This window comes from Astatotilapia calliptera, chromosome 19, assembly GCF_964374335.1.
Source record: "Astatotilapia calliptera chromosome 19, fAstCal68.1, whole genome shotgun sequence".
Classification (NCBI taxonomy): Eukaryota; Metazoa; Chordata; class Actinopteri; order Cichliformes; family Cichlidae; genus Astatotilapia; species Astatotilapia calliptera.
This window is the reverse complement of record NC_137440.1, coordinates 30728758-30755700: the sequence shown is the minus strand read 5'-3', so window position 1 is coordinate 30755700 and position 26943 is coordinate 30728758. Positions and strand designations below refer to the sequence as shown.

Here is a 26943-nt window from a genome sequence, read left to right as displayed (position 1 = left end):
CAATTTGCAAACCCAGCTCCTCCCATGCATTCTTCACAAAGTCAGATTTAGAATTCAAATACTCTGGAAAAACATTCACAAAACCAGAAACCAACTTGTTAGAGTTCGGGGAGCCCAGAAGGAGCTTAAAAATTGGTCCCCCCTTCTGGAAGAGATGGAAAGTTTAAAATACTCTGACGAACATAGTTTCTTATCTGTAAATATCGAAAAAATGTGACTCAGGGAGAGAGAACTTATTCTGCAATTGGGTAAATGAGACACCCAACACAGGGTTCTATTCCTGCATATAACAAACGTGATCCCACCTTGCACTGAACTTTATCGTGTTTACAAAATAAACTAGAGGGCATTCTTAGGCATATATGGGATGGAGACATTCAGACTTGATACCACATAAATAATAAAAAAAGATCAATATTTCTCACACCTGGTATTGTTTCACCTCTTGAGTCTTTGTGCAAGTCCATGTTTGTATCTCATCATGAAATCAAGTCGTCTCAAAACTTTACAGGTGTGAACGCCAAGTCTGAAGATTGTTCAAGAACTCATTCGAATTGTCATTGCAAGATTGTCCCTCAGTGTTTTTCAGTTTTTCTAATATGACAAATAGCAGGGTGTTTTTTTTTTTTGTGAAAACATATTTAAGAGTTCAAAAATATGTGAAATAAACAAACAAACAAACAAACAAATAAATAAAAGCCCCATAAATATGTTTGTGTGTCAAAGCAAGAAAGGCAGAAATCATTTAGTTCATATAGTGAACTAGTTCACAGGTGAGGTGCTACCACACACTAACAGGCAAAATCTCCCATAGCTGTTCAACAAAAAAGACCTTAATGAGGGCAAACATTTGAAATTGTTACAAAAAAAATAAACTAAATCCAAAGTGCTTCAGTTACTGGAAATTCTTTCTTTGAGTGACGTGATCATGTCTGATATAGAAAATACTTTTGGTAGACTTGGTACATTTGGTAACTGTAAAGCCCAAATTGACTGATTCACACATACTTCATCTAATGATCCAGTGAGTCCTTCTGCCCTCAGAGGTTTGTGTCATGAGAGCAGTGGCTTTATCACTTGTCTCTGCTCGTTTACAGTCTTCAATTACTGCCTTCTTTATTGATTTTCAATCACTCACAGTCAGCTTTTCACAAGAAAATGCATTCGAGTATCATCTGCCTTTTATTAATACATTTAAACTCTAATGCTATTTAATGAGGAAATCTTTAAACCAGCATTTTGATTCAGATAGGTTTGTCAAACATAGTGATTTTATTGAGCTGAGTCAGCATTTTATTCAAAGTTCTTTGTGGCAAAACGCTTCGTTTCCACAAACTACGGTGTTCAAAAACTCCACCCAAGTCACTTGCAATTACTGGCATAGATGGAGAAGTATAAGTTGCTCCATTTTAATGGACTTGTGACTTCACACTTTTAGGACGATGTCCTAAAAAACCTTTATGACTTACAGCAATCTACTCCTAAAAAAAGTTGTGTTTGCCTTTGTGCAAACAGGACTCGGGATCATAGAATGAATACTTGTCCAAATTGTCAGGTCATAAACATAACAACACAGCAGCAACACATGCTGTGCTTCTCATCCGCACCCCACATTTGTATTAAACGTGACGTGGCGGATTCCTCTGTGCTTGTCATAAGCAAACAAATACAATGCCTGAGTGTATGTTGGACTAAGATAGTAAATTTGTGAAGAGAGAAGGTGTTTGAGATGGTCTGATAAGAGCTACCTTTAAAAACACTCTGAGAAAGCCACGGAGAAAACCTTTGAGAGATGAACAGAGACATAATGTTGCCAGCTCTTCTGCTGCTGCTCCTGCCAGCCCTCAGCCCTGTTTTGGCCTGGATTGTAAGTGCCTTTACTTTTCTAATAAAGCATGCAGGCACAGTGATTAGTTATGTCTTTTGAATGTTTTTTTGTTTGTTTGTTTGTTTTTATTTTAGCCAGTGGAGGACTGGGAGTCTGGAAATGTAACGGCATCAGTGAGTGAGTCAGGTCAGTGTGTTTGCCATGTTTTTCTGCCTGACACAACCTTCCCTGCTGACCGGGTTGAGCACATGCAAGAAGTCACTAAAGATCTGATGTTGGAAGTGGAAATCCAAATGAACAAGGTGCAGTAGGACTAAATAATTATGTGACATTTGAAAGCATATGCTGTAGTAAGACATTAACATTGCTTTTTTTCACCCTTCCAGATAGTGGGCTTTGAGGCTAAGCTGGCGGTCTACCTGCAGGACCTAACTGAGCTGACAATTAGAGTGAACATACTGGAAAGCAGTCCTGACAAATACATCAAACTGGACTTTGAGCTGCTCAGGATTGAGCTGAGAGAATTTGAGGCTCTGGTATCTCAGCTCAAAAACTCTCTCAACTCCTCCTCACCCATATTTGACAGCCTGTACACTGAGGTAAAAACTGCGTTTGAACTTACATGCAAATGACTTATTTTTAAGAGCACCTAATTTATGTGTCTGTCTTTCTGTGCTTTGTAGATCCACAACATGACCCTCATTGTGAACCAACTGGAGAGTTATGATGAGAGCAACCTGGCGGTGTTCCGCATTGAGCTGGCTAAGCTGCAGAAGAAGCTGGAGGACTGCCAGAAGGAGCAGGAGCTCATCAATCCAGATATTGGTAAGGCCACTGCCTTGGCTGGATTAACGCTGGTGTACGGTTTTGACATTACTAATAATTTTAAACATGCTTATTTTTCTCTTCAGGTAACTGCAATCACACGGGAATCTTGGCCCTCAGCAAGCCAATGGTGCTTCAGCTGAATGCTCATCTGACCCCAGGTTCCATTTATGGGGGCTGGGGAAAAGACTCCAAACCTCTTCGAGGTTCTGAGTCCATGTACTTCTTTGGTGCATACAGCTCCCCTTCAATCAGTGACTTTTACTTGTACTCTAACTATGATAAGCTGATTCTGAGGTCTGCATTCAAACACCATCGCACACCAAACGGGTGGGCAGGGCTTGGGAGCAATTTTATTGTTCACGGTAACAGCCTATACTATCAGCGCAACGCACCTCTCAGTATGGCCAAACTGAACCTGACCAGTTCCACATATGACTACAGAGTGATCTCAGCCGCTAGTTCGAAGTTCTCTTACAGTTACTCAGCCAGTCAGTTCTTAGACTTTGCAGCTGATGAAAATGGAATGTGGGTAATGTATGCTTCAGAGGCAAGCAAAGGGAAAATTGTCATTGCTAAGATAGAAGAAAAATCTTTTGGTGTTGAAGATCAGTGGAATACTGGTGTGTTTAAGGAGATGGTGGGTAATTCTTTCATGGCCTGTGGAGTTATGTATGCCACCAGGTCAGTGGATGTTGCCACAGAGGAGATCTACTACGCATTTGACACGAAGACCAAGGAGGAGAAACACCTCAGTATTCAGTTCCAGAAGTTCCAGGACAAATACACCAACCTGGACTACAACCCCACCGACCAGAAACTCTACATGTACAACAATGGCTATTATGTGTCCTATAATGTGAAATTTGACAAAGAATAATTTTATCTCTCGGTCATCTGCCGTATTGTGATCGATACGAGTCTTCTGTAATCTCTTATGCCCTGTGTTTTCTGTGATGCACTGGCTTTTGGCCATCTTTTCCTGAATAAAATTAAACTGAAGCATTCAAATAAAGTGAACAATTGTCTATGCACATAAATTATATCATTATGAAATTATGCCACACAAATTTAGCTTCAGATTTAAAATAGTTCTAGATAATCAAATGAAACAGGAAAAAATGCATGAATTTGATAAAACAATTCTTACTGTATTCAGATAAAAATTTTTGCACACAAGTCCAATAGAAAAACATGAACCAAAATATGACAAATAGGGACACAGTGGTGCACATTTGTCCAGTGTTCACATGTTAAACAGGGGTTTAAATAACTGTGTGCTCTATCTGCGGCTGGGCATTAAGACTCACAATCAGAATTTAACGTGCGCATAAAGTTGAGTATAAAATGTGATTTTTACTGCAGATTAATCACTTTAGCTTTCATTGATCAAAGTGAACTAATTGAGCAGTTCTTTCATGTAACTGGAGAGTTTACAGGAGTTTAAAGGAGATAATAAACTGTTTTAAACTGCAGCTGAAGATAAGCTGTTATCATGCGATGCAAATAAACATATACACACATTTCACAGAATTCATACAGGATTTATTTTCTGATACTAAAAACTCAAGTTTCTCACCATAAGTACTAAGATAAAGATTCGCCATAATCCTCTTTTAATTCTGTTTTTTTCATACATCAGATTAAATAAAGAAAACAAACAACAGGAACCCTGTCATGGACCTGTAGTAGTCCAAGGATAGTATGCATAATGCACACATGTGCACTAATCTCAAGGGTCAGTGATGCTGTTCTAATAAAATGTTTATGGCCATGAAATGATGTCACAGATAATAAGAGGAGTATTAGACTACAGATAACAGCAGCTGTCACATCTGAATACGTTAGAAGCTCTTCAAGCAAGAGCACAACTGTGATTGTCATAAATGTTGTCTTACATTGTGCTAAAATCAAAGTTTATCATTCAACTGGGTTATTTTTCTTCAGTTTGAATTAAAACAAAATAAAAATTTGATTTGATTTAATTGTGGATGGGTTAAAAAAAAACCTCTGTGGTGACTAATACCCCTCCCCTTTTGGATAAGGTTACAGCATTTGATCTTATGCCCCTCTTTCTCCCCCTTCTTCCAGGGACATGCTGGAGTTTCCTCCCACTTCCGTAACCCAATCCCTCCCTTGGGTGGGTGAGGGGGTGGGGGAGGACTTGCCTTTGTGCTCTGGTTGGAGCGTGGCTCCATCTGGTACCAAGTACCCACCAAAACCCAGCAGCTTATCAATTCTAAACAGGAGGAACCTTTCATTAACTGTACATGGTCGACATTAAAAAAATAAAATAATCGATTGTTGTATAAAATGAATAATTTTAAATGCGATTTGTCTGGAGAAATCTGAGGAAAATCCATTATTTTTAATTACATAAATAAATAAATAAATCTGGGCTGAAAATAGCCTTCAGTCAGTCAACACAAATACAGCACTGTCTCTTTAAATCCTCTAGCATCTGTCAGGATGACAGGGGGGAAGTGGTCTCTGTGTGTGGAATGGTACCCTAAAGTGACATCATGCTCAGCCAATCAGCAGCCTCGCCTGAGCTCTCTCCTCCTGTCCTGCTTGTGGGATGATGTGTTCTGGTTGCTAAAGACACGGGCTGCTGCTGCTGCTGCTGCTGATGCTGCTGGGGCGGAGGGTCCAGGCCATGCTCGCCTTGCATCAGGTACACAGCGTGCATTTGTGCGGGTTACACGTGTTTTCTGTGGTGTTAGTGCACTTATGTATCATGATACACTGCTAGCTTACTGGCTATGAGGTGAATGTTGTGAAGATGATGGATTATAATGGAGGAGACTGCAGATGGGTCTGTGTGGCTCACACTTCTCAGATGATGACGCGTCCACGGCTGGATGGGGTGTGTATGGCTCTGATGTTTCAGTGTAGACTGAACTGGAGGGGGGATATAGGATTTTCATATATAGAAGGTTTTCTTTTGAGCCATAGCCTCCGCATGCAGCCTGATAATTCATTCATTTAATGTTATAAATGGCATACTAAAAATTTAATCAAGCCTCTTGTTAGCACATACTTTTGCTCCTTGGAAGTGATCACTGTCATGTGATTTGTGCGAGTCGATTACCCCAGTTTTTATAGCATGTACAGTTGGGAGTCCTTGTGTCTACACCTTTTTCAGGCAAGCCTTTGCGTATTTATCATATTTTAAGGAAAAAACATTGCATTTATGAGACATACAGCTATGAGCCTCAGTGCTCTGAGTCATCTCTCTGTCATCTTGGACATTTTCTGCTCTGCTTCTTTCCATTCATCACAAATAGAAGAGCAAAGCCTGCACTCACTTCCTGTTCTGCTCTGACGGTTAACTCTTTGCTTGTGCTCGCTCAGATGATCATGCCTTTCTGCAGAGACCCACGTTTTGGAGTCACTGGGAGCAGACACGCTCTGATTCCAGTGATCGAGGGCAGAGATGAGCCCTGCTGTTGATAAGACTGAAGAGCAAAGGTAATCTGAAGGGTTGTGTTGTTTTAATATCATTTTAAAAGCCTCACAGCAGCAGTGTGATTAACATACCCAAGTTTTATATTCAGTTTCTGTTTCTGTGATTAGGCAGTTTGCTCATATCTCAACTATATTTAAATATAGTTCCATTTATTTAAGAGTAATGTCTAACTTTCCCTGCTATGCACAGGCCCAGCTGGACCTTGACAGGTCCAAAAGAAGAAGTGATGGCAAAAAGAGATTACTTGGTGGAGGCGGCCAAGCAGATCCGCATGGCACTGGACAGTGAGGTGAATGAGGACTATGAGGCAGCTTTCAGTTACTACAAGAACGGCGTGGACCTGCTGCTAAATGGGGTTCAATGTAAGTGGAAAATATCTGGTCTCTTTTCTGCGTGACAGAGTGAATAGGGAACATGGAAATGCATGTTTGCACAAGACATGTGATGGGAAGATGTGAACGAGTATAAAAACAGGAAGTCATAAACCAAAGGTTAAGCACAGATTTGCTTGCTGGCCAAATATTTTAGGTGTGTGCTGCTGTTTTATAGATCAAAGGTACTTTGTGGCATTTAATATATTCCCAAAGCCAAGGTTTTACCCACTTTTACTGGTGTGAGACTGAGTTTAATTGTTTTGCAGTGGATCCGAACAAGGATCGTCGGGAGGCTGTGAAGAGGAAAACAACCCAGTATTTGAAGAGAGCAGAAGAAATCTTTATAACACATCTACAGGATAACCTGGGGAAAGGGAGCTCTCATTTAGGGGTAAGACAATCATCCTTTGCTGCTTTTAAGAGAAGAAAAAAAGGCATCTTGTTTGTTGATCTGTATGCAGGGTTGTAACATATTGTAGCTCAGCAGTCCTTGCTTGTACTCTTCTCAAAGGACAAAACATTTAGTGCCTACTATCACAAACCAAGTTTCAAATTCTTACTTGAGATCCGGTTGATTTCTGTGTCATCAGGGCTACAGCAGTCTGAGGTTCCGTCCAATCAGACACCTGAGTTCACCCGTGGAGGATCTGGAGATGTGTAAGGTTGTGGGTGTGGCTGACAAGGTATGAAAGACTTTTGTTTTAATTTTGATTTTTATTGTTTCTTTTGCCTTTTTGCACTCCTTGTAGCACACAGTGAAAGTGTCAATGATCAACTGCGCTCCAACCTTGAAACTTGCTGTAATAATTTACCCGCTTTTATGTGGAAGGCTAAAGGTGTTATTTCTCATTCTTAAGGTCCTAATTGTGCAAAGTATGGTCAACAAGGAGACATTTGTGGTAAAGGTGAGTGTGCGCTCTATAGTAGCCAGTTGATCAACAAAATTATACCTATAAAAACACATCCATTGGCCAACACGTGTCCACAGATAGTTGAGATGATTTGAGGGGGAGGGTGGCTGTCTAGCAGCAACACCGTTGTTGTATTCTGTTGCAGGCTAGTCGATGCTGATTGTCTCCCAGAGTATCACTCCACATTAATCAAGGCTAAGAGCTCTCACCCTTTTAGCCAGTGCTAGTGCACCTCATATTTCAGTGTACAGATAGACATTGCAGCAGACAGGCACTTGGACCTACAGGGTCAATCCAAGCAGTGGTTAATCTACGCCTGAATGAGTAATAATGCACCTGCGTCTTTCTCATCTAGAAAATGCTAATTTATATATAACTATATGAGTCATGCTCATTATGTTCCAGAGCCTGGTTAAGTCTAGCTGGGAGAGCAGGGACCAGCCAACCATCATTCCTCAAGGGGTGCCATACATGGTTAAGCTGCTAAGATATTACGTCAGTGAGGATGCTGTGTATCTGCATTTGGAGCATGTCAAAGGTGAGCGTTTAACCACTGCTCTCACTGCTGCTGGAACAATGTGGATGGATTTTTGGTAACAGTAATGGAGTGTAATATAGAGGGTTTTTTTTCTTTTGTTTTGTTTGTTTTTTGCATTGCTCCTTCTCTGTAGGTGGGAGGCTTTTCTCCAAGCTGCATAAACTGAGGAACGAGAAGGCCAAGGAACACCCAGAATGCTTCGCTTCTCGCCATCATAACACCAAGCTGAAGACCAGCCGGACCTCACCTGCAATCAGCGCAGACTACCAGCAGAGCAGAAGTGCAGCGGTGATTCCTGAGAAACTAAACGACGAAAGCCCCGACGCAGACTTCCCTACCTCGTGGGATGAGACGCAGCAGCGACTGGAGAGCTGCGGGACTCACTCCTACATCGAAGAGACGGGTTGTCTGCAGAACACACGCTCGGCGGCGTCTTTTTACACCAAGCTTGATCGGCTCACTCTGCTGTCTGGCCCGACGAGGACACAGGTCAAAACTCACATCCATCCACCAGCTCCTAGTTTGTGTTTGCACTCCAGCGAAACTCAGGAAAAGCCAGCTCTTCCTCTCTCCTGCGCTCGTGTCAGTCAAGCTCTCGACGTCATGTCGGAGCTCCATAAAAAGAAACCTGGAATGGGGCTGATAGAGTGCAGCTCCGAATTCGAAGTGGCTTGGAAAGCTGCGGATCCAGTGCACAACTGTGAGAAAACAAACCCCTATGCACTGACTGACGCTGATTTATCCCTAGAACGAACTGCACCTCATACGAATCTGGACTCGTTTATTAAAGCAGGGTCACAAAACGGTGAAAATGTTTTGAGTTCTAGTCCTGCCATCTTGCATCTTCCTCTTCATTGCCAAACCCAGATCCATGGCAGGGCTTCATGGGATATGAATGGCTCTCCCCAGGGATCTGTTTTAGGTGTAAACTCAGCAGAATTAAACACAAAGCAGGAACGCAGCAGTCCCACTGTGGAAGAAAGAAATGGAATGGTAGTTATCAGAAGTACAGACAGAGTAGTATTTTCTGACCACAGAGATACACAGATCACCTCGGACAGTTCTTGGCCTTCCTCAGCTTCACTCTGCCTCAGTGTTACAGAAAAAAAGCACATGTTTTCCAGGGTTCCTTTGGCTTTTTCAGGGCTCAGTAATAAAGGGGAAGCCTGCTCAAGTGAGGCAAAAGAAGGAGTAGAGGAAGCCCGTGAGCTGCTAAGCCCTGGAGAGAAGCGTGCACCTACAACAAAGGGATCATCTGTAGGCTGGTTCTCCTCTGGCCCTCATGATGCCCCGCCCAACAGGAAGCGAGAGGATGTGGATGGTTTTATAAAACCAGAAAGACCAGATGGTGAAAGAGAAGACCAGATCATAGAGGTGGATGGGTGGTGCCATCTGCCTCGGTTCCCTATCAAGTCACCCGGGGCTGCAGATAAGGCCATGCAGACCTGTTGGGGGCTTCCTGAGAATGAAGTGCGCATCTGGGGGGCACAGATCTTGTTGGCCTTGGAGAGTTTGCATCAGCAAGGCATCCTGTGTCGGGATCTTAACCCTAGAAATGTTCTGCTCACTAGCAACGGTAAGGCTATCAAATCTAGCAACTGTCAAAGACCACATGATAAAAAACCCAATTTGTGCTGTATTTGAGTTTAATTTGCTATAATGTTTTCACAGGAAAGGTGTGTTTGACGTTCTTCAGCCAGTGGAGTGAGGTTCAGTCAGAGATCAGCTCCAAATCCATGGAACAGATGTACTGTGCTCCCGGTAAGACTTCACTCTAAGCTGGCACCCTTGCTTACTCCTTAGCATAAACTGCCACCTAGTGGCAATGTCCATTTGGTCCACTTTGTCCTGAACAAGAAGTTGGGTACTTCATGGTAAGTGGAGAGGTCTCTATATATCACTTTTCTACTCTTCTTATACAAAACACCTTCACACAAGGACATTTTTCTACATCTAAGTGCTCTCTGTCTACCATTCACACTGTGATCCAGCATCAGGACAAACTTAGAGGTTCAGTGTCGTGCCCAAAAATACTTTGCCACACAGCCTGGAGCAGCCAGGGATCAAACCACCAACGTTCCAATTAGGCAGTTGGCCACTCTATTGGCTGAGCCACATTCACTCAGCTGTAGAGCCTTTTAAATTCATCTCAACCAACTCGACACATTGCAAGTGAATATAAAGCGATAACAAGAAACACACCTTCAGGAAACATCAGTGATACCTGAACTCAGCTCAGCTTGATGTTTGTTGACAGAAATTGGCGGAGTGTCCCGGATCACAGAGTCTTGCGATTGGTGGAGTCTTGGGGCTTTGCTGTTCGAACTTCTTACAGGAATGGTAAGCTAAACGCTCTCCAAGCATATTAATAATGTAATAGTCTGCAACTTTTGAATTTTGTAAGTTTTGTACCATCCCTGCAAAATATTGGTTCTGACTCTCCCGCAGCCTTTGTGGCAGCTCCACCCAGCAGGAATCCACTCCCACACTCAGCTGCTCATCCCCGACCACCTGAGCACCGCGGCCGCTTCTCTGCTTACCGAGGTTAGAGTTAAGGGTTGAAAGATCTGCAAGGCTTTTGTTATAAAGAGTGTATTCAAAAAGTTTTAAACTGTGTTTCTACTCATTTTCACTTACAGTTGCTCCAGTTCGATGCTGGTTATCGCCTTGGCTCTGGAGGTGGGGGTGTAAGTGACATCAAATGTCATCCCTTCTTCAATGGAGTTTCCTGGAAGGCTCTGAGCTGCTAGCAGGAGATGATCCCTGTGTGTTACACTGGACTTGAAACACTGGGCTGAATCCGAGCATCCTAACGTGGCCCTAACAGTTGTAGCACCGCATACTGGTTTCATTTGAATTTTGTGCTTCCCAAAGAAATATGACAAAATAAAAACTGAAACAAAAATGGTGAACTGTCACATGGACAGTGAAACAAGATGGATTATTTTAAACCCTTGAGATGTAACTTAATATATATTTGATGTAATTTTGATAGTTTTACAAGTTCAGTATCACCGTGCATGAAAACCGATGCCAACTAAACCTAACATGTGACAATTGAAAAAATTACTAATTTTGGACTACTTGATGTAGAAAAACAATAATGAAGAATGAATAAATAGGCAATAAATTGTTACATCTTCTTTGAACATCCCTTCCTGTTATAAAGCCTTTGTCATTTTGGGTTATCATTCATAAATAGGCCATTACTACGTCCAAAGATTGGCACAATTTTAAGTTTTGGTTTATTCAAATGAATTTTAAACTTTTTCAAATATGATTACATATAAAGTAGCCATTTGTGAAGTGGGACTCCCCAAAAGATATGCAGGGCTCATAACCAGGGACCCAAAACACCAGCAAATACTTGCATAATACCTAAAATATATCCTTTTGAACATGCATTCTCATACTAAACTAGATCCTAAAGTATCATATCATGAAATGATTACATCTCTTGATAGTGACACATGAAAATATGAAAAGTGTAGATTCATTAGGGTGTGGACTGGGCTACGGTGCAAAACACTTTTTAAAGACAGAGAAGGGTTTTTATTGTGCTTTCAAGTTCACTCCATAGCTGTGGACCTCCACAGACCACTCTGAAACTTACATTTAAGTTGACAGTTCCTTCCCTTCAGGAGTTGTGTTTCCTTGTTGTACATTCGGATATGTTCACAAAGTCTGTCACTGAGTCTTAAGGCTCCACAATTTTAAAACAACAGTAATACTATCAGGGATACATTAAACCTATTGAGATTAGATTTGCAGCAGTATGACTCAAAATGTACAGGTATTGACATGGATACCTACACTCTCTGATCACTTTGTTGGGTAAGCCTGTTAAAACTGCACATTAGCCCAAACATTAAACCGATAAGCCAATCACGTGGCAGCAATTCAGTGCTTTTAGGCATGAAGACGTGGTCAAGTTCAAACCAAGCATCAGAATGGGAAAATAAAGGTGGGTTAAGTGACTTTGAACATGGTGCAGTTATTGGTGACACGGGGGCTAGTTTGAGTATCCACAGTGGCCTCCACAGTTACCAGATCTCAGTCCAATAGATCACATTTATGATGTAGTGGAATGAAAGACTTGTGTCATGGGTGTGCAGCCAATGAATATGCAGCAGCCCTGTGATGTTATCGTGGCAGTATGGACCAAAGTCTCTGGGAAATGTTTCCAGCATCTTGCTGAATCTATGTCATGGGGAATTAAGCCAGTTCTTAAGTTGAAAGGTGGTTCAACCCATTCTTAGCAAGTTGTACCTAATAAAGTGGCCAGTGAGTGTATGTTCAGAAACTAGGATAAACAAGTTATTTACAACAGATGGTATCGCCCCCACATGAGTCACATGAAGTGCAACTTGATCTCAAATGGGTCAGAAATTTAAAACTACTCTGCATTTTTCCTCTAGCCGGTGCCTTTAGGGGTCAACACAGCAGCTCATTCTCTTCTGTCACACAAGTCCTTCTCATGTGCTCCTCCACTGCATCAATGAATCTTCTCTCTGGTCTCTCCTCCTACTGCCTGGCAGCTCCAACTTCAAAATCCTTTGCCAACATCTCCCACTTTCTTTTAGTAGAATTACAACTGGATTCTTAAAAAGTTCACATTAAATCAACAAAACACATTAAGAGCTTGAGATGTCTTCAGAAAAATAACTGCAGTTATTCAGGATTCTTTCTGCCTGGATACATGCATACATTTTGCATGTCCACAGTCCAAGATGGCAGCAGCATGTCTCCTTGTTGAATGTCTGCTTTGAATTTTTGGGGTATTTTTTTTTTTTTACTATCTTAAATGGATTTTAGTTTTTTCTAACAAGCTTTTTATTGATTGTCATTTTAACTGACTTTTTTTGTTTTTGAATTTTATTTATATTCTTTCACTTATGTGTGATGTTGCTGCCTGTGTTTGAATAATTTCTGTAACTGTGAGACATCTGCTGCTGCCTATCTTGGCCAGGTCTCCCTTGAAAAAGAGGTTTTTAATCTCAATGGGATCTTCCTGGTTAAATAAAGGTTAATAAAATAAAAAATACACAATGTGCCATTACAAAGGAACACTACTGTCATAACTCAAAGCAGTGTGTCAGCATGGCGCTTTGGCCTACAGACCTTTGTGCGTACTAAGGCAGGTCACGGGTAATTTGTAAGTAAGGCCGCCTTCAAGCTAACAATGAGTCAGACATCTGGCATTTCTGACCAAAACCTATGCAAAGCAATCGGTTCTGAAGCACTTGCAGCCATGTTTTCTGGTGTAAATTGCAGTGGACATTTCAAACATTTTTCTCTCTGCAACCATCCACTGGGCTGGATTACATCCCATATTTTTGTCATTCATGTTACAAAGCAACATATCCACCCCTCATTTGAAACACGTCAATCAGCTACTTTCTAAGCCATCTATTCCTTGTGGTTAATCTGGAAGGAATAAAACAAACCCAGACAAGGACTACAGTCGAGTAATTCAGCTTTTATTGTTTAAAATGTTTTTTTTTCTTAAATAGTTTTTCTTACACAGCAAAACGAGACCTTTTCTTTTATTCTGAGCAGGTGGCGTAAATTCTCTGAGGACTTCATCACTTTGGAGATTTTAGAACAGCTTTTCTTGGTTTCTAGCCCAATATGTGCTCTTTGTTTTTCTCTCTGCTAAAACAATAAAATTAATCTATGGAGTTTTAACTGTGTCTGCCATTCGTCTCACAATAAGTTGAAAATCTTTCAGTCCTATGTAGAAAACGACATATGGCGCACATCAGTATGACAATTTTCTTTCTTTTTTTGATCTATAGACCAGCACCAGAAACCCCAGACCCCAACAATTCTCCACAGCAGCACAAAACCCTTTATCACTGCTAGTTTTGCAAATGTCCATTGCACAACCCAAGTGTTGTCTTCTTTTTTTCCCCCTGTAGTTAACCAATACAACAACACATTACAAAATTACATGTAGTAATGTTCGTCAGATGAGTACAGCCACTATTTGTGTGGGTGGTTTGTTTGTTTGGGCCTGGAGTTCAGAGGTTTACATGTCAAGGAGCAGCACCCTGGGGTCCTCCACCACGGACTTGATCTTGCGCAGGAAAGTGACAGCCTCTCTTCCATCAATCAGCCGATGATCGTACGTCAGGGCAACATACATCATTGGACGGATTTCCACCTACAAGACACAACCAAACGATAATGATGAAGAAAGTGAAGACTTAACTTACTTGATAATATTGTACATAAAAATTCGTTTAATAAAACAGAGAGAGGAGTCATAATGATATACACTGATCAGGTACAGCATTATGACCAATCACAGGTGACGTGAATAACACTGATTATCTCTTCAGCATGGCACCTGTTAAGGTGTGATATATTAGTGAGCAAGTAAACATTGTGTCCTCAAAGTTGATGTGTTAGAAGCAGGAAAATTGTGATGCCTTGACAACACAGAATCTCCAAAACTGCAGCTCTGGTGGGGTATCCCCGGTCTGCAGTGGTCACTATCAATCAAAAGTGATACAAGGAGGGAATAGTGGTGAATCAGCGATCAGGGTCATGGGCTGCCAAGTCTCACTGATGCACATGAGAAACGAAGGCTGGCCTGTTTGGGCAGACGAGCTGTCTGTGTAGGTTCTCAGTCATCCAGGTCATGGTAAGCGCTTAAAGAAGTTCAGCAAACTTCTTTTTAAAATGAAAAACCAAAAGCCAGAGAGGCCCAGGTACTAAACCCTAGTGGGGGTCGTCTCTTAGGAGGTGGTTGTTGACCCACTATAAATCATGTGAGCCAAAGTGTTAAAAAAAGGTGTGGGTTATACCACCCAAGGTTTCAGGTGAAACCACTATCAGACCTTGCCCCACCCCATCATGTGGCCTATTGAGGTCACCTAACGCAAGATGTGAATGGGGTTTGAGGACCGTGGGAAGGGATCTCAAGAGCACACTTTAGATGGCTGGCAGTTGGTGTTGTTACCCACCACCTCTTTTCAGTGACAGCCATTTACAGTGGACGTAGATGGCGTCTTTTACCGAATGCGTCTTCTCGGGTCCAAAATGTGAACAGCGGCATCCTCGAGAGTAGGGCTGCACGATTTTGCATAAAATGAGAATCACGATTTTTTGGCTTAGAATTGAGATCACGATTCTCTCACGATTTTTTTCTCCAATATAAATATTTATTGCACTTATTAACTGCACATCAACTTCGTAACAGTTGAGACTGAACATATCCCTGACGTGCTCTCCGTTGGTTTTCCCTGCTAATTTTAGCATCACACAGCACAGCTTCTGCATCACGTGGTATAAGGCTCCGCCCTTGTCATTTGTTGAGCAGGAAGAGTGAGCGCTTGTTTTCATGCAGATTACATCCCGGATCAAAAAGCGGTACAATCGTCGTCTTTTTGAAATGAGATCGCACATAAGTATGAATCGAGATCGCGATTTTCTAACGATTAATCGTGCAGTCCTACTCGAGAGCGACCTTTACTCTTTTTGACGTTGAGCTTGTTGCAATCACAGTTTGTTGAATATGGGGCTGCATAGCTGGAGACCATCAGGGTGCCCATGCTGACCTCTGTTAACAACATAAGAGCGCCAACAGTGGGCATGTGACCCTCAGAACTGGACCACAGAGCAATGGAAAAAGGTGGCCTGGTTGCTTATCCTGTGAAAACACCTGACAACAGCATGCACTATGGGAACTGGCAGAGGCAGTGTGATGGTTTGGGCAATTTTCTGCTGGAAACCTTGGGTCCTGTCATACATGTGGATGTTACTTTGACACATTCCACCTATCTAAACATTGCTCCAGACCATGTTCAGCCTTTCATTGAAACAGTCATCCCTGATGGCTGCGGCCTGTTTCAGCAGGATAACGCACCCTGCCACGGAGCAAAAATGGATTCCCCAGATCTCAAGTCAATCGTGCATGTGTGAGACATCCTGGACAAACAAGTCAGACCCATGGAGGCCCCATCTGACAACTTACAGGACTTAAAGTTGCTGATATCTAGGTGCCAGACACTTTGGAGAAGGGTATAGTGGAGTCCATGCCTCAAAGGATGAGGGCTGTTCTGGCAGCAAAAGGGGTGCCAACACAAAATTAGGCAGGTGGTCATAATGTTATGCCCGATCAGTGTCACTCTACTGTACATGTGAAAAAAAACAAAAAAAAACAAAACAATGGACAGCCTTCATAATGTGAATCATTCCTATTTCCCACTTTTCTAATGTATTTACATTCTCATATTTGTATGTTTCAAAACTATATTTGAGTTTTGGCAGTAAAACACCAAAAACATTTATAAATGTTATAAATGTAGAACAGGTGGGATCCTTTTTCCAACTTAAGGTTTCAGGTTTCTGAGCATCACCATCTCAGTCGATCTCACCTGGACCCACAACACAAATGCCCTGGTAAAGGCGGACCAGCAGCAGCTGCACTTCCTCCTTGTCCTGAGGAAGAATAACCTGGACCAGAAGCTGCTGCTGGCCCTCTACTATTCCTCAGTGGCTCTCCTGCTGGCTGGGTGTTTGGTAAGCAGGGGGCACGACTGAGAACAGGAAGTCTGTACAAAGGGTAATTAAACCCCCCCCCCAGGCCACTCTATACTCAGACCGTGGAGCACCATATTATTCAGCAGATAACTACTGACACAATGTGTATGCACTACAGTGATTTTTATGTACCGGTATATAAAAAAAAATATTGTTTGTACATATTAAGTTAAATGTGAAGTTTCTCCCCAGACCAATGCATGTTAGTGAGATATGTGCACAAAGGTTAAACCTGATTCATAAATAAACCAAGCTGTACCCTTTCAAAGAGATTTATCAGCACATTTTCATTAAATAGTGATTCTGTCATGCATGATTCTTTTTAATAATGAGAGCACAAACCTTTCCACCGACTGCAACGGGTCTGTCAAAGATGCCATGCATGCCTAATATAGCAGACTGCGGTGGGTTGATTATAGGGGTGCCGAACAGAGACCCAAACACGCCACCATTGCTGATGGTGAAAGTTCCTCCATCCATGTCCTCGACAGCCAGCTCATTCTTACGGGCCTAAGAACGCATAATTTATATAATGAGGAAACGCATGGATAGAAACTCTTTACCAACAAGGATTTAAGTAAGTAAGTAAAATTTATTTATATAGCGCTTTTCACAGATAAAAATCACAAAGTGCTTTACAACACAGAAAATGGGAATATAAAAACAATATAACAGTAAATAAAACAATGTAAAACAATAAAACTTTAGAAAAGAAACAGAAAAAAGGAACAAACTATAACAAAATTTTTAATGTTTCACAATCTTACCTTTTCTCCCAACAAATTGATGGCATTCTCGATATCAGCAAAGTTCATTCCCTCGACATTTCGTATTACAGGAACCACCAAACCCTGAAAGAAAAAGTCACGTGAGTCAGATTTCAGAAACGAGCCATCAAGCACTCACAATGAGCTCGACCATAAAATTCACTTGTCTTACCTTTGGTGTAGCCACAGCCACACTGATATCAACATAGTCCCTGTACACAATCTCTTTGGTTGTGTCATCAATTACTGGAAACACAAAACAAGAAAGACTTACTGAAAATCTACATGCAGATTTAAATTATGAATCTCCACTACTACATGCAACCAAAAGTTCCCTTTCTTATGTACCATTTTCACTTACATGCAAGTAAAAACTCATGGCAAGAAAAACCCACAGACAATTATAGATAGGGCAGAAATATAGACCACCCATGTTTCACTGAGGTCTATCTAAATAGGTCAGGGTGGTCTAGGAGCAGTAAATAAGTTAGAGTCGGTTTTGTGGTTGGGCAATGAAAGATACTGAAACTTAAATCTTTTTCTTCACCGCACATACTTGCTATGACTTGATACCAAACATGCAAAGCAGTGGTGCGAAACTGATACCACCAAGTAAGGGTTCTCATTCTTTTGAGGTTGATCTATACCGGCATTAACAGCAGGTTGGTCAGAAAGAGCGTAGGCAGCAGCCTTCACAAATGCAGACATGAAGCCCAACTTCATGTTATGCTTTTTCAGGAAAGCATCTTTGTAAGTCTTCCTCATCTCTGTGATGTTGCTGTGGAAAAAAACAAAAAAATCATCAACTTGGGGATTAAGCAGAGTTCAAGCCTACAGACACTGGATTTGATGGAATCCAAAAAAGGAGGGAATTCTAACTGGTGCAGTCTAACAAGATCTCAGTATTTGAATATATATATATTCACATTAAATATGAATGAAAAGATGTAAAATATTTATAAAAAAACTTGATTTCTTTAAAAACAAAAAGGTGGTGCATAACCAAAAATATAATGTAATGGCCATATATATATATATATATATATATATATATATATATATATATATATATATATTTTCTACTTAGAAATGCCATCATTTCTATGGTATTACAATCCCCGATTGACTTGATTAGTAGTAGTTTTAGTTTTTTTAGTAGTTTTATTTTTTTTAAGTTAATGGTTTTCTGAGGATTTCACTAGTATTTAGCAGCAGACAATCCATGACTCATGCTAGTAAGGCACGAAATTATTCCTGCTGACTAATTTACAAAGTGATAAAAAAAGAAGAAAAACACTACCTGACTAGTCTAACAGTAAAAACAAACTCCAAACTTGAGCACATTTAAAAGGAACATGAATAAACATTGTCTGTACAAATTTAGCATAAGATTTTAAAGGCCATTTAAACGACATGGTTTTATACAATATAATTTAAATAGCTAGCTTGTTTAGTGTGGCTCATGTTGGCCATTCTAGCACCAGCAGAGTTATGAATTTTGAAGGATAGCGTCTACGTGTCTGTGCAGACCACGTTTGAGGATTCTTCTGGTTAAGTGGTTATAGCTCAGTTAACGCTGACAGAGTTCAGTTAGTAGATCAAAATACTGCAGAACTACTCTGGTTGTCTTGGTCTAACTTGACTGTGTCTAAATTCCTGAGACACAGAGAGAGCTGTGCCAGGCAGCATCTTTGAACCAATGGTTAGCAAGCTTTGAGCTACAATTTAATAAAGTATGACAACCTATTTCTCATGCTGACAAACAAGAGCAGCGTTTAATTGTCCGTTGTGCAAGTTTCTACTACAAAGTGCACCACTATTGTATTTATTTAAGAGTTTTAAATACTGTATCTTCTGAAGTTTAACACATGGCTTTTTGATGGCTATAAAAGAATGTTGGCTCTGATAGTAGTGAAAAAAAAAAGAAAAAAGCTTTGGGCCTGCTAATTGTTTCACTATTGGTCATTTTTCCTCTTGTATCTCTTAATTGTTTGTTTTCCTGTATCTAACCCTGTTGAAGCTCTAGGGTTTCGCCGCTAACGTAATTAGCCCCTCCCAAGACACAGACTCTCCGAGAAAGGAGAGAAGAAGCGATAAAAATCTTCACTTTCTAGAGCCTGTAAATCTTATTGGGCTGTCATAAAAGCCCATATCGGTTGAGGCAGCTCTTCCACTCAGAGCGCAGGTCTCTGTGGGCCCCTGCAGATGCTCCAGCCTCCTGTTCTGACTAGCTCCTTCGGCTCCAGATGAGCCCTAGCCTGGGAAGTCTTCCTCCAGACCGTCGATGTCAATCTAATTAGGATACATAGAAAACCCTGAATAGCTGAAAGCTGACACCACACATTTGCGGGGAAAAGAAATCCTCAAAGTGTCCTCTTCAGCACAGGGGGCAAGTGCAGACAATAACATTTCCTTGTAAATTAATAAAACCTGTTTTAACAATTCTTATCTTTGTTTTAGATGGAATTACGACCAAATATTTACATTCCAGTGTTTAAGAGGATATTGGGTTTCAAAAAGCTTTTCCTGCTGGACAGATTCCAATCTATAACCATTTGTGAAAGTGTTGCTTTGGCTTTTAACGGTGATACAGTATGTATACTACATACACAAAATACCACAAACAAATACACGTTTGCACAGTTGCAGAGTTTGGCTCATAAACTTTGCAAAGTCTGTCGTTTTTTTCTTTAGAAATTTCCATTTGTGTGTGTTCATGTAACAAGGAACACTTCACATTGATTATCTAAAATAGCACAGAGCGTTTAATAATGTAGGTCAGTTAATTTCGAATTTCCTACCTCATGTCGACCTCATTAAACGTAGTCAACATAGCACAGGTGTTTTGGGCTTCCTTCAGTCTCTGGGCAATTCTCAGTCTCATGCGGTTCATCTTAACCTAAAAAAAACCACAAATACACACAGAATTATGTTGCATATTTTTCATCTCTACACTACTTCAAATCAAACAACTCTGAAATTTTCAAATACACCTAAATGTCATGTTTTGCACTTTACCCTGCTCTCTGTCCTGGCTGCTTTGGCCCCTCCCTCTGCTTGTGCCACTGGTGCAGTTGGAGCAGGGGTGGGCTTGATGGCTGAAACTGTGAGAATTGATGAGGCAAAAGGACATCAGTATACAGTCTACAACTGCTGAAAGAGCACCAAACAACGTTTAATCAAGTAAGCTGGAGGTCAAGAACGCAGCTGTCAAGCAAAACAGTTCTCACATGACACAGACCGTCTGTCTGATGGCAACTAACCTGGTTTGCTGTCCAGAGCATGTGCTGGCACAGGTGGCACAGGGGGCATGGCTGTGGGAATTGGGCCCACGGATGAAGGGGGAGGGGGTGGAGGGGCAGCAGAAGGCGGTGGAGGGGCTGCAGCAGCTGGAGCTTCCGCTTTTGGAGTTTCTGCAGCTTTAGGAGCACCAGCTAAAAGATGGAGATATGAACAGTTATGACAACCCAGTCTTTAGAGTGTGTTTAATCAATAAAAAAAAATTTTTTTTACAAAAATCCACAGACCTCCTTTTCGAAGCTTAAAAAGTGGAGTTCCTCCTTCAACCTTCCCTCCATCTGGGACCAAAAGCTCCTCGATCACTCCAGAGGCAGGAGAGGGAACCTGCACTGATGTCTAATAACATGGAAAAGCAGTAAAAATGCTTAAAATATATAAAGAAATACACAAAGTTCCAGGATATTAACCCAATATCACACAGTCTACCTTTGCGAGGTGAACCGTGCCAAATTAAAACATGTGAAATTAAGAATTAATGTATTTAAAAACCACCTTTTGATTGCAATCTTACATTTTTGTATTGAATAGGTAAATACAAAACAGATTGTAAAGTTAGGAAATATATCCTAGCCCTCAAAGTCCAACAACCACCAGCAGTAAAAAAACATATTGAATTAGTTTAACATTTATTTAGTTTTACCTTATCGGTCTCAATTTCACACACCACCTCATCCTCAGAGACAGTGTCTCCAACAGCTGTAAGGAGAAAACATTGTAACAATCTTGCCAATGTCTATAGTAGAAACAATGAGTTTATGTTTAGGAATTAAAAGCATTACCTTTCTCCCACCTCACATCCCCCTCTGTGACAGATTCCGCAAATGCAGGGGTCTTAACTGTGACAACTTCATCTCCTGAAGGGCAAAGACGAGTAAAAGGACATTCATTTCAATGTATTGTGAAAGTGCTTTAGTGACAGTTAGACAAGAGTAAAAATGAAACATTAAAATATGTTAATGCTGAGGCGCCAGTTTAGATCACTGGGTTGACCAGATAACCTATAAGCCCAAGTTTCGACTTCCCTTGAAGACATTTACTGCGCGTCTTCCCCCGTTTTCTGTCCACAGCTCCCCTGTCCACTGTTCTAATATGTTAAATGCTAAACAGCCCTCACAAAATCAAGTTAATACTTACTGTAGGCTACAGATGTTCTGAAGTACTGAATTTGGAAGACACTGGATCGGGGATTATGTTTTCTAAACATAAAAGGGAGGAAGAAAAAAAAAACAATCAGACAAGAAACATATGCATGAAGCATGCAGTGTTTATTGAATAATTAAAAAAAAAAAAAGTAAAGAGACACTGATAAATGGAATTTATATTAAACTTTACCAGCTAAGAATAGAATAACACTCAGCTCATTATCACATATTTCTTGTAAAAGTGTCCTCATATTCTGACTGTAGCTCAGACAGTCTCTAGAGAGTGTATGCACTTACACATTGTTGCTGTTGATGATGACAGAGTTGCTAGCTGACAGAGCTGTTCGAGGAATGACAAGATAACCATGTAAAGAACTTCTCTAGAGAAGGGATGAACATGTTTGACCAGTAAGTATACATACCTGCTGCAGCCCGACGAGCTAACACATTATTCCCCTGTAAAAAGACAAAGTCAATCATTACAAAACATCTGCAACCTTTGGAAATGCACAAATATCCACCATCAAGTTAAACAGTACCCACAGTTTTAATTTTAAATAAATTGTTTTGGAGAAAGCTGGCGGTCAAAAGTCACTTCCACACACTGACGTAAGATGACCTTTGACATGATCAATAAAATGAAGTGAACGACAGCTGGACCGAGTGTTCAGCATGGGGATTCTTGGCTGCATTAACGCTTAATTATTTACTACTAATCCCACTAACAACCTGACAGTCTATATTAACTGGACCTGTCTTGATTAACTGAAAGTTTTTTAACATAGCCACAGAAAGCTACACTACCAGACTCTTACTTTTCTGACATGACCTCGGAAAAATGACAGCTAGCTATGTTATCCATACAATTAGCTTACAGCTAGCATATTCTGTGGAAATCATTTTTAATGATTTTGCATGAACATAGATCAACTACTCTCTGCCTAAACCACAAGCCTCCTACACGTATGTCAAAAGGCAAAATCAAACACATCCAGAAGGTACGGTTTCCAACTTTAAGCTGCAGCAAGTACTTGTGAGCGGAAGTGTCATACTGTCCTTGGCTTACAATGTTACGGCCTCTCCTTGGCCTATAGCAACTAGCCGGCTAATGCTAACGTTAGCTCTGGTAGAGATGAACGGAAGAGATTGCCGCAGGATACAATTCCCTTGTGAATGGCAAAGACAACATTTTATGAGGTTGCGGCCTACCTGGCGGATGGCAGAGAGGGATCGGCCAAAATTCCTGGTGAGACACCGGGAATGGGAAAACATGGTACGTGTGTGTGTGTGTGACAGCAGCCCGTCAGTGGAAGGGAAACTCCGGTCACACAGACCAGCTAAGCTAGGCACGCGCAACAACTGAGGAAGTACTATGGGATAAACCAACTGCTCCTACTGGAGGGGGAGTAGGGGAGTCCATACTGCCCCCCCGAGCCTTTACTCCCCCAACTGTGTACGCACAGTACACCCATGAATACACCCGCAGGCAGCCAACAAGTATCAACGTAAACGCGGAAATAGTAATATAGAACTGAATAAATTAAGGTAAGGTACAGATAATTTAGGGTTTCACCTGACAAAGCTTATCTTGGTGAGCTTTAAAAAAACGTAATGAGATCATTATTTTTTTGGTTAAATATTTAAATCTGTAGTTAACCTAAAATATTAAACTTTTTCACTGTTCTTCTCCTGTTTTCTTCTTTATCCTCAAGATTTTAACGACGTTTAGATTTAAAGACAAATGTGGTAATTTATTTAGTAAAAATAAAAAATTAAGAGGTTGAGGCTTATGTTCATTTATAAAGGCCTGCATCATGTTTGACATCTATTTGCCACAGTTTTAGTTTACTTGTAACAGATTCACCGTCGTTTTAGGCCCATTCTGTTTGAAAAAAGCTTTCAGTGGAGTTTCTTTTTTTTGGCATTAGATGGGTGGCTAGTCAGTGATTAAACTCACAGTGACTGTAGTGTGACTTGCAGTAGTAACTGCATAAGAGTTTATGTGATACCAGGTTTTCAATAGTCTGATATCATGGCCAAAATAAGTTACAATAAGAATATTGATGCAGTATGTATAAAAATGGAAACAAACGAGAATTTAAAGCCCATCAGTCAAATTATTGACTATGATTATTTATTAATTTGACACCTAAAATGTGAGTATATGTACTTAAAGTGAGTGTATAACTATGTACACAATGTTATCATAAGATCAATATTTTATTTTTAACTGTCATGTTTACCATTAAACAGCAGTATAGCATAACTGCCTTCTCCAAATGACACATTAAAATTATATGTTAACCGTATATTAAAAATATACAGTTATGTAGTTATCAGATTACGGCAAACTCTGGGGTTGAATTTAGGTCCCCAGTGTCAGAGCTTTGCACTGTCAACTTTTTTTTATCTCTATCTGAACATTATTTCAAAGGATTTATGAAAGTATTTGCATTTTTCACTGCATTGTTTGACATGCAAACAGATATAACTGAAGCATCCATGTTATTTAAAGAAAAAAAAGGAATCAAAATGACCTAATTTAATAAACATAATTGATTAAATTAGAATCAACATAATTGATTAAATTAGAATATAATTATTAAGTTGCATTAAATTTTCTTCACATAGAACTTATCTTATTCTTACAGATGATGATATATGTGAGGATGCTAGGTGAAAAGGTAAGTATCGTCAAGCTTGAAAATGCTTGTAATTTGCGATGCTTCACTGGCATATCTGAAGGTAGGTGGAAAGCAACATGGATAGACCCGTGTTTCCTTTATGTTGGCTAGATACTCTCTGTACCTTTTCTGAGATGATCAGCAGCTGTAGCAGAAGCCCATCAGGCTCAGTCGATTCAAAAAGACCCTAAACTTCACCTCCTGTAGCCAAAAACGTGGCGAGATTCTACTAAAGCCTCAAATTCAACACATTCAATATAATATCAATACAGAGTCTTTGCAGCAAACTAATTGTCAAAACCCTTAGATTTATTTCAGTGAAGGTAAGTAAACTCAATTACTGCAATGGACAAAACCATTGAAGTACTTTTTAATCTTCTAGCCTTCGTCTTCTAGTGCTCCTCACAACACTTCCTCTCTAGAGATTTCTTCTGAAATGAGACAGTTTTACATATCAGTGCATAATCAAAAAACATCTGGCCCTTATCAGGTCTCAAAATTAGGTAAACACAGCCTCAGATGAACAACAAAGCATTTCTTTTTAGACTGTGTTATTATTTATTTGACAAAAAATTCAGCTAAAATGCAAAAGTAGCATGTGAAAAGCTAAGTACATCCTTACGGCATGCATTCAGTTAGCATCTAGGTGTGACTAACCAAATGCAAAGGTTATGAGGTCATTTCCAAACAATCTGAAGTTCATCCATTCTGCAGTGAGAAAGAGTGTTTCCAAGTGGAAAACGCTGAAGATACCCACTTATCTTTCCCAAGGTTATTTTGTGCAAAGGTCAGAGAAACTGCAAATAACCCAAGAGCTACATTTCAGATACTACAGCCCTCAGTTAGCATGCTAAATGTTAAAATTAATGGCGTAAAAAACACTGAACAAGGCCTCTTTTCTTTAAAAAGAACATGACAGATTGTCTCAGGTTTCCAAAACTGCATTTGAACAAACCACAAGACGTAATAGAAAATGATTACCCATTATGTCTACCAAAGGGGTTCAACAAGTTTATGAATGATGGGATATAGTGATGTTTGATGCTTTCCTCTACGGCATAGTGTTACTAGATCTGACTGCTCTATAACTGCACTTTACCAAAACCTCTTCTTTTATATAGGTGCTCACACTTGCTGATGATCAATTAATCAAATGCATTTGATAAGCAGCACCGGCTGCTACTTACCCAGTTAATTCCTGTGGAAGCAATAAGGCTTTTCACACACTGCCTCTGTATTTTGCCTTAATTTGTGTCAGATAAATAATGGCGTGGTCTAATATGTCATTTGTCATTGACCTGAGGTTGTACTTATCTGACGAGCACCAGATGTTTTTTTTTTTCATTATATCCTGATATCTTAGAGCTGAAAGAGGTTGTGCCTCCCTTGTACTATGCGCTGTGATCACATACAGTCTGTGTGCCATATCTTGACCGATCCTGTCAATGCAACACGAAAATAAGAAAATGAAGTAGTCTACTCAATTAACCAGCACTGATTCTTAAAACTTACCTTTAGGCCCTGTTACTTTCATAGCAGGAGTAAGCTGGCTTCTAATATTGCTCCGTGAGTGTGAAAGTTTCTCTGAGCAAATTCATTCCTTGACAGCTGGTAAAGAAATGTCCCTGCACAGTCATCATCCTCTGCTTTCTTCACAAGCTCATCAGGTAGGTGATCCACTTTAAAAAAAAAATAGAAAAATCAGACTACGTCTGAGTCTTTAAACTTGCCACAACCTGCACTGTAATTAAACATAATGATGAAATAAAACATTTGGATGTAAAGGGTGGGGGTGTTGTGTAACCAGCTCAAGTGCTTTCACTGCACATCACTACTACTACTACTACTAATAATAATATTAATAACACAGATACCAAACAACAAACACTTTGATTTTAGAATGAAAAAAATCTGATATTTTTAGGGGAAAATGTATTTCATTTTTTATGAACGCTAACACTGGAGCAGTGTCTCATCATCATCTGCTAAGCTGTGATGCTCAGACCTGCCCTGCTATAGGTGTTGCAGAGTACTGTAAACAAAAGAAGTCCGTTCTGCTCGGCAAACTATACAATAACAACATTTCTATATTACCTAAAGTACTTTTTCTTCTCTTCTGTTTTGAATTATGTTCTGTAATGAAAAACGTTTTTAAATCAGTACAAAAAGGGCAAAAATGAAAGCATACTGACCTGTAATAGGCCAATAAAGGCCACTTATTCATACATCGAGCTTGTTTGGATATATGTCTGAACACTTTAAAGTTATGAATATAAGTGCAACACTATCACAGTTTGGCAAACAATATTGTGGCATAACACCACCTAAAAATATTCAAGTAGTGAAACAAAATGAAAGACTGACTTCAAAAATATCAACATCTTAAATATGTGTGCACAAACCACACAAAAAGAACGATGTTTTACTCAGAGGGCATCGCTGCTGTTAAACTTGAAAATAAATGTTTCCTCAACGCCACGAAACAGTATTTTAAAAGCATAAAGAGAAGTGAAAACTACACAACATTACTGCTGTGGTTCCTCCTTTGCAGGGCC

General features: G+C 40.2%; 3 protein-coding genes across 3 annotated transcripts; 2 read left to right on the top strand and 1 right to left on the bottom strand.

Annotated features, from left to right (window-relative positions):
* The first annotated feature begins 1679 nt into the window (after positions 1 to 1679).
* On the top strand, positions 1680 to 3668 carry olfm4.2 (olfactomedin 4, tandem duplicate 2). The gene is made up of 5 exons (XM_026151096.2): positions 1680 to 1867; positions 1963 to 2130; positions 2215 to 2427; positions 2512 to 2653; positions 2740 to 3668. Exons 1-5 carry the CDS (start codon positions 1793 to 1795, stop codon positions 3531 to 3533), a joined length of 1392 nt encoding a protein of 463 aa, XP_026006881.1. The 5' UTR covers positions 1680 to 1792; the 3' UTR covers positions 3534 to 3668.
* A 1543-nt stretch (positions 3669 to 5211) lies between these two features.
* Positions 5212 to 11099, top strand: rps6kl1 (ribosomal protein S6 kinase-like 1). Its single transcript, XM_026152973.2, has 12 exons — positions 5212 to 5327; positions 6008 to 6124; positions 6312 to 6484; positions 6763 to 6887; positions 7087 to 7179; positions 7354 to 7401; positions 7813 to 7945; positions 8079 to 9521; positions 9617 to 9706; positions 10203 to 10285; positions 10394 to 10489; positions 10585 to 11099. The coding sequence occupies exons 2-12, from the start codon at positions 6090 to 6092 to the stop codon at positions 10693 to 10695; spliced, it is 2430 nt and encodes an 809-aa protein (XP_026008758.1). The 5' UTR covers positions 5212 to 5327; positions 6008 to 6089; the 3' UTR covers positions 10696 to 11099.
* Positions 11100 to 13404: 2305 nt separating this feature from the next.
* Positions 13405 to 23124, bottom strand: dlst (dihydrolipoamide S-succinyltransferase). Its single transcript, XM_026152263.2, has 15 exons — positions 22914 to 23124; positions 22127 to 22160; positions 22002 to 22044; positions 21697 to 21758; positions 21342 to 21416; positions 21203 to 21258; positions 20790 to 20898; positions 20526 to 20696; positions 20281 to 20366; positions 20064 to 20161; positions 17910 to 18040; positions 17435 to 17508; positions 17263 to 17346; positions 16838 to 17005; positions 13405 to 14111 (listed from the first exon to the last, which is right to left on the bottom strand). Exons 1-15 carry the CDS (start codon positions 22974 to 22976, stop codon positions 13977 to 13979), a joined length of 1389 nt encoding a protein of 462 aa, XP_026008048.1. The 5' UTR covers positions 22977 to 23124; the 3' UTR covers positions 13405 to 13976.
* Between the last annotated feature and the right edge of the window lie 3819 nt (positions 23125 to 26943).